Raw genomic sequence first — 7,947 nt, 5'->3', positions numbered from 1 at the left:
TTAAAGTGGTTAACAGGGTGTCAGTGGCAGTGTTAGTGGGGTGGGACGAGAACTCGTCAATGGGAGGGAGGGAGGTTGTTACAACAGAGGAGAAATGGGAGGGGGATAGGGAGCGGAGGTTGCGCCGGAAAGTTACGAGGGGAGGGGAGGTAGGAGGGGTTGGAGGGAGAGAGACAGAGAAATTGATTAAGAAGTGATCAGAAATGTGCAGTGGGGTTACAGAGGTTAAGCCTGCATTCCCTGGAGGTGGATGTTGAAGTCCCCAAGGACTATCAAGGGGGTTCCATCATCCTGGAGGACGCTGAGGAGCATGTCCAGCTCCTCCACAAAGTCAGCAAGCGGTCCTGGCGGGCGATAAAGAACAATTAAGCATGCTTTGATAGGATTAGTTATCATCACATAATGGTGTTCAAATGATTTGGCAGTAAAGGAGAGTGGTGTGGATGTGTATTTAATATGAGGGGAAAGAAGCAAACCTGTCCCACCACGCCGTCCGGTTGAGCGGGGTGAGTGAGTGAAGGAGTGGTTGACGGAAAGAGCAGCTGGAGTTGCAGTGTTCTCTGGGCGGATCCACGTCTCTGTCAGCGCAAGGGCAATCTAGCTCTGGCAATCTACCTGTATCTCTGGTTCTGTCATTGAATGTCGTGTCCTTAAATAGGCCTATGTCTCCTCTTTATAACCTACGAATATTAGTGATGTCTGATGTCTTGTAAGCGTTAGAAATAAACGCAGTTTGTCTCAGCTGCTCGTGTCGGACGTCACTTCGACACTTCGACTCTGATCACGTGGTTTTTGGCCATTTGAAGCTACGCTCGACACGTTTGTATCGGTACAAATTGTTTCGAAAGGTCGATACCGCTTCGTGAGCACGGTATCTAGCGTAACATCACTAGTTGTAGCTGGACAGATGGAGGCAACTGACGATTCACTTTTTTTTTTATCATATTGAGGGCTTTGCTGAAATTATAGCAACAATATCGGCCCTGACTGACACAGACATCGTCGAAAATGTGTTCACGATCCTCAGCGATATGATACAGCAGATGAGTCTGCAGAGTGAAACAATAGAGACGGTAAACCCTGGACAACCAGGGGGTCGTACTCCGTTTGATTTGCCGGCTGGCACAATTGAACACTACGCACTCTCTGGCCTGAAAATACACGACATTGCCTACCTTCTTGGAGTGTCCAAGCGTACTATCAAGCGACGAATGCAGCAGAGTGGTATCAGGTAAGCCACTTTAAGATTAAGATGGGTAACCATTTGCTGGTAGCGTAGCGGGGACTAGATGACACTGGCAGCTAATGTGCAACACCGTAAGCTTTAAGGGCTATATAGGTTTTCAAATACGCTAACAAACAGTAGTATTATTATAAGTTAAATATCAATCATCGATTGACAGTCCTATTTATTGTTCATTACAGAGTTTCAGATCTTTATTCCTTGATTTGTGATGAGGAATTGGACGGTATTGTCACTGATGTCCATAGAATTCATCTAAAATCAAGAGGAGTGCGAGTTCCAAGTAAGGTGGTCTGGAAGAAATTGGGATTTCCCGTGTGCTTACATTATTCACTAATCAATAGAACTAGTCATTTGTTACTAGTTAGTATGTTCTCATGTGAGCTTGCTATTGTAACAGACGTGGTCTTGCAAGTTCCGTCAGAAGTATACAGGAAACCGTCCGTTCCCACCGGGAGTCGGACTCACCACCTCTGACTTCCCAAGCGCCACCACTACCAACTACGCCAACGAAAAGCTAGCTATTAGCTGACGCGGGTGGCCTTTTACATACTTGAGGAGTGAGTTTCACCACACACCGGCTACACTATTAATAAGAGTATGTGTCAGGGTTAATAGATGTTCGGGGTCAGGAGAAAGTACTTGGTAAACGTCCCTTGTCATGACTACTGATCTCTCTTGTCTGAGAGTTGTCATGTGTTGGGGAGCTGTGAATCTTTTTTTCTGAGACTGGTGTAACGTCCTTACTGCCTGACTGTCACCATCTATTTACATTCTTGTGCTCTATAAAAGATGGTCCTCCGGCCTTCAGAGTGGAGAGAGACATTACTGAGACCTAAGCCTGGTGTTGTGTTGTCATTTATTGTCAGAGGTCTGGTTTTCTCTCCCAATCTACAGATTGATAAATACTTATTAAAATCCAGAACTCAACTGAACATTTTTTAGTTTCAAGGGTGCAAGCTTCTTTGCGCAGAGTGGACCCAGCGGGGACTGCCATAAGAGCTCTTCGATTGCAGACACTCAGAAGAAGACAGTATTCTGTGCCTGGACCTAATAGTCTATGGCACATTTATGGAAATCACAAGTTGATAAGGTAGAGTGCAATAACTACCATCTGTGATTATAATCAAAATGTTCATATGCTAACTTTATTAAATGATACTGCAACACCAAGCCAACAACTGCCCAGTAGAGGCCTTGCACAGAATGTAAGTCTAGTTTTCTAAAACTGATGTTGACTAACTGTTGTTCCAATCCTTGATTGTGATTGGCTATATCGCGTTCCATGCCGTTGTAAAATCCAGCATTACCTTTCAAGTTGTCTCTCTCCCCCCCCCCCCTAAAACAGATGGAGATTTGTGGTTCACGGTGGAATCGACGGCTTCAGTCGACTGCTAGTGTACCTTACAGTGTCAACAAATAACCGTGCAGACACTGTCCTCAACAGCTTTCAAACAGCTTTTGATCAGTTTGGGTTGCCTTCAAGGGTTCGTTCCGACAAGGGTGGGGAGAACACAGTTGTGGCAGAGTTAATGATTCAGCAAAGAGGAGCAAACAGACACTCGCACATCACAGGCCGAAGTGTCCACAACCAAAGGTGATGAAATGTACAACCACCACAACCCAAAGTAAAAGAAAATCAAGTCAATTACTCATATTTGCTGTATATTTACAGAATTGAGAGGATGTGGAGGGATGTCTATGAGCATGTGCTGGACCTGTTCTACCACATCTTCTTCACTTTGGAAGAGCAGGGACTTCTTGAGCCAGACAACGAAGTCCATCTGTATGCCTTGCACTGGACCTTCATTCCACTTATACAGAAGCACCTTGACTCGTTCAAAGATGGCTGGAACAATCATGGTCTCAGAACTGAGCACAATCAAACCCCACTGCAACTGTGGATGAGCCATGCGTGGGAAGATCTGGAGGATCTAGCAGAGGTATATCAATTCTAATTGTAAAGTTTGCTACTGAATCATCTGGCTCAATCAAAGGCATTGATGTTGTACTTCCATGTTATTCTTCTGTATAAAATTATATTTAACTGATCTATTATAGACCCCGTGGGTGGTTACAATACAGTGCAATTCACCAAGTTACTGTAAAAACAGAAAAGGACCATACATGCTACTTTTCTCATTTACCTTAATTCATGGAGTTTTAAAACCAGGTAAATGGTAATTTTTTAGCTGAATTTACACAAAATGTGTGAAATCAATTGTGTACTTCAGGTGGATGAAGACTATGGAATTGACTGGGACGGACCACACAACCACCATGGCAGAGTGACTGTACCCGAGGTTCAACTGCCTCGCCAACTTGAGGATGATGAAGTGGCCTCATTGCCTGGTCCAGTGGAGTCCTACTCCGATGCAATGCAGATCTACCTTGAGACAGTGCAACGTCTATCAAGGATGATGGATGAAAGATAAGATACCTTGATAGGTCTGGGAGTTACCAACGTTTATTAAAGGTATTGTGTTTGGGTAGTATTGTGTGATAACAAAAAATTTAACCAGTATTTTGAGAACAAATGTACTTGACGTCATACCAGAAACTCAGATATGGAAGAAAAGAAGAAAGTTACATTTTCTAATTAAGTATCACAAACGTATTATTCTCTGCAGAATTTACCCAAAAAATTAGGTGTTATGCCTGATTAATTAGGTGGGGGTAGAAACCCAAACCTTGCTTGTAGGCCGTCCTACAAGTGAGAAGAAAAAATATATATATTTGAAGATTTGATCGAGATTAGATCGACTCAAACTAAGACCGTTAACACTGAACTGTTTGTACCCTAAGAACCCCTGCCATCAACCCCCTTTTCTCCTACTAACTGTCCTCATTAAATTAGACCGAATCCTGTGTGAGCACTCTGAATAGATGCTTTAAGTGCTGTATCAAAGTCTGCAGAGGACTCAAAATGGACAGGCAATTTCAACATCTCAAAGCAGGTAGATGAGGATGGAAATCGACCCCATGAGATTTCAACATGTATCTCTCGTGGAAGGACCTCCCATCCAACCCAGAATTTTAGTAGTTCGGCCAGCTGTGTTGATGATGCTGTGAAATTGAGAGAAGAGACATTTTCTGAAATATTTTCTCTAATTTCTAAACATCCTTAGCAAACAATGTTTACAGCACAAGCAATGAACAATTTTTTTTTTTACTCAACCGTAACTAAACAGTATTTAAGGAGGCATCTTGTCACATACCATTTTCTATGAACATCCTTAGGAAGCCGGTGGTGCGGCACTTCTCCTCCAGGCTGAAGTCTTCATCCTCGTCGCTGTCATTCTCAAGGGGCCAACTGATGCGATCTAGGACCATCTTCAAAGCAGTAATTTACTATGTGAAATATTGTACATTTATATACACATATTTGCTAAACTTCTGCAGCCTCATTCAAGCTACTGCTACTTTGGTACCAATTAAATGCCTAACTAACTACACTGGTTTCTGCCAATATTAGAGTTGAAGAACATAAACAATGATGGAGTCATCAAACATCACAGAAGTTTGTCTGATCCATAATATTCTGAAACTGTCATTTAGGTTGTATAACACATGATACTTATGTCCAAACAGTATTTTAAGAATTATCACTTGTGGTGTATACTGCATTTCCTTCGTTCTGGGGAAAAGGAGCGGGATGACATCAGGTCTGGATGTCAGGAGGGGCCACAACATTGTTTCTTTCAGGCCCCGTCTCAGTTGCTTCACCTGCCTTGTGGTCCTTCCAATCACCTGTGAATAAAAAAATGCGTTGCCTTATAAACAATGCAGACATGATGTGAAAGTTTACTTTAACATACAATAATTGTATGATTTATGTGTCAATAATTTATGCAAGGTACTTACTGCATGCAGTAGCAGTTTATTATAGAGCCATCTCCGGTTGACTTTTGAGACACCAGGCAAATTCCAGGATCGGGCAAGGTCTGATATGGCTTCTTCCTGGTCTTGGTTTAACAGTTGATCACCTTCCAGCTAAAGTTTGAAAAATGTGAACAATCCTGCTTGTCAGGTATAGATATTTGTTTCCTACCCAGTTTTATATTATAATACCTAGTTTGTCAATTATATGTGCATCCATAGAAAAGAGCCTAGGAATGAGTGCATAAGTAAGCCTGAGAGAAAATGCATGCAGGAGAGACATAGTTGTTTTGTACATGAGTAGAGGCAATGTAACCTGACCCACCATAGGGTCACACTAAACCATCTGTGAATTTGCCCTTTGAATTTGTTTGGAATAGGCCCAGCAAAAAAAAATCTTTGCCTGTATCCACCCGTAGTTACTCAAAACACGCTGATTTGTCCAAACCACAAAATATCTCATTTAAGGTAATTGGAACATACCAGTTGTATTGTGGTTCTCACATCCAGGTCTGGGCAGTCCTCCAGGATGGCTGTTGTCATTTCTAGATCACCACAGAATACAACATGTACTATAGCTGGACTCAACCCAGCGAGGCAAGGCCCTTCATGAAGAAATGAGTGGCCCAGTATTCTACCGGCCACCTCAAAGAGATTACTCTCTATGAGAAACTCTGATGTGGCTGGGACAAGGTGGTCAGGCTGTCCCTCAAAGAGAACTGTCTATGCCGTGTTCCCTAAGAAAGTTAAATGATGGACAGATGTTGTTACTTGCGAGAAAATCTTTTAAAGTAACAACCATCAAAGAGCAACTGTTACATATCAGGAATCCAGGCAGACAAGAAGTTACGCTTCGCGTCGTGCCTAACAACTCCCCTTACCTGTTCTAAAATCAGCGTAAACCACGGCCTCTTGGGGCTTATTGCTTAAATAACACACAGAGGGTGCTAAAGAATTATAGAAGCACCAACCTAGAGTGTATAAAAGGCTAGCAGCAATGGATGAATCGATTAGTAATGCAAATGAGTAATGGCTCATGATAGGGAGAGGTGGGTATTAAGGTGATACTGCTGATTGACAGCATGGTGGTGTGACTTTACAGAGGGTGGGCTTAAAACCAAGGTTTTAAGCAATTTGCAGAACAGAAGTCCCTTGAGAAACTATACAAAAACTACTTACCAAGGTTCAAGTTGAATCCCAACTGAATTTTTGACATCAATGTGGTGAGGAAGTGGCGGACTACTCCAGGTCCAACAGCAGCATCACCTGAAAATAAATAAACATTCTTGTACAGTACAACTCAGTAACTGGTAACTGTAAAGGGCTGCCACCTCTTACAAAATGTATTGGCCGGTTGTATCATAGCACTTTGCTGTTAGTAGGCAGTAGATGTGGAGATATAATTCTGCACAACTGCATACAGAAAACAAAAATACATCAACTGATGTCTCAGTCTATCTCAGACTATTCCACAATTAAGAATTTTTCTTAATTGTTAACTTGAATGCCTTGTCATTCTGTTGTGTGGTTGTGCTGTATTGCTATGCCAACCTTCCAAAGTACAATTCAGCGGAGAAGCCCAATTGCGCTTTTCCTTGTAGAACCACAGCAGAGACCTCTCCCTGTCCTCCTCACTGTCTGCCAGGTCCATTTTAAGACGGAGGGGTCTTTCGGATTCATTCTGGCCCAGTAGAGCCCTTTTGAAGTCTTGCGCAGCACGCTTTGGATCAGTGATAGATTTCCAATCTTGCCATTATGTAAGGTTAAAAACAAGAGAATACTAGTCAGCACCATGCAAGAAAATGTTTTAAGAAGGGCCTGGGTTCAACTGCTTCAATAACTTTCAGAACTCAACTGTACCACCTATAGCAGGATAGGTGTTAGATCTGAATCTAGACTGGTACTCTGTATTGTATCGGTTTTTAGCAAAATGTGTATTCACTAATCCTAACTTAAGCGTATACCATGTTTTTCTTTTCCTAACATGCAAACCTTCTATGTCCTCCACATCATTGTCATCCACTAGAAAAGGGTGTCCTGATGTCTCACTGGTCGTGGCCATAGAAGTTTCCCTGCTTAAACTGCTTGAAGTTGATGCTGTGGGCTCATAAGCAACAATGCTGGCTGATGCCGCTTGTGGCTCTGCTGTCGGTGGGAAACTAGATGCTTGATCCAAGCTCCTACAAATTAAATATTATTACAGTCCCACTGACTGAAAAATATCCAGTGTTCATCTGAACTGGCTGATGAAACAGATTAATTCTAACCTCAACAGAATTTCACAAAAGTAGATGTACCCTTTTTTGATCTTACTAAGATCAAACTGACTTACTAACTAATCTGACAACTTCATCGTTCAGTTTTATTACAGTGTATAAACCAGAAATAAGTCTACAAAAACAACTATAAAAACATGTTCTCACAAACAAACACATACCCATTGCATGTTTCCCTGTGGCGTTTCACATCAGTGAAGCTGAAGACCTGTTGGCACATGATGCACGATACCATGGGTCCCTGGACGGTCTGAGAATTCTGTATTTTAATACAGTTACATGGAAGATTATTTTTTTTACTGTTATGAAGACAAATGTGAATGTAAATATGAACATAAAATATGAACTTACAGGGACAAGGTCCAGACTGCATTGAAGAGGTCGAACATATATGGTGGCTCTTCCTACCATAGTCTCTGGGGCTTTTAAATGGCCAATACTGTAACCCTCACTTGGACATGGAATTACAGAGAGCTCTCTGGACCTTGTTGTGCCACTGATTTTCATTAGTTCAAAGCCTCCTGCCTCCTTCAGCTTTTGGGAAGTTGT

At 42.2% G+C, this 7,947-nt stretch overlaps 2 protein-coding genes across 4 annotated transcripts; one reads left to right on the top strand and one right to left on the bottom strand.

Moving 5' to 3' along the window:
- The first annotated feature begins 206 nt into the window (after positions 1-206).
- LOC146234414 (uncharacterized) lies at positions 207-5,066 on the top strand. Of its 3 annotated transcripts, XM_084689165.1 has the most exons (6): positions 207-1,526; positions 1,644-1,803; positions 2,036-2,840; positions 2,919-3,186; positions 3,478-3,719; positions 4,484-5,066. In XM_084689165.1, exons 3-5 carry the CDS (start codon positions 2,776-2,778, stop codon positions 3,676-3,678), a joined length of 534 nt encoding a protein of 177 aa, XP_084545291.1. In that variant the 5' UTR covers positions 207-1,526; positions 1,644-1,803; positions 2,036-2,775; the 3' UTR covers positions 3,679-3,719; positions 4,484-5,066. The 3 variants fall into 3 exon arrangements, with proteins under 3 accessions (XP_084545291.1, XP_084545292.1, XP_084545290.1); XM_084689166.1 differs by having other exon boundaries at positions 2,189-2,840; positions 3,478-5,066; XM_084689164.1 differs by having other exon boundaries at positions 3,478-5,066.
- On the bottom strand, positions 4,092-6,799 carry LOC146234413 (uncharacterized). The gene is made up of 7 exons (XM_084689163.1): positions 6,674-6,799; positions 6,302-6,388; positions 5,606-5,667; positions 5,108-5,236; positions 4,853-4,993; positions 4,462-4,576; positions 4,092-4,309 (listed from the first exon to the last, which is right to left on the bottom strand). The coding sequence occupies exons 1-7, from the start codon at positions 6,771-6,773 to the stop codon at positions 4,092-4,094; spliced, it is 852 nt and encodes a 283-aa protein (XP_084545289.1). The 5' UTR covers positions 6,774-6,799.
- Positions 6,800-7,947: the final 1,148 nt, after the last annotated feature.

This window comes from Hypomesus nipponensis, chromosome 23 (assembly GCF_054491055.1).
Source record: "Hypomesus nipponensis isolate SF chromosome 23, ASM5449105v1, whole genome shotgun sequence".
NCBI classification, from domain to species: Eukaryota; Metazoa; Chordata; class Actinopteri; order Osmeriformes; family Osmeridae; genus Hypomesus; species Hypomesus nipponensis.
The sequence above is the reverse complement of the archived record's forward strand: the minus strand, read 5'-3'. Positions and strand labels throughout refer to the sequence as shown.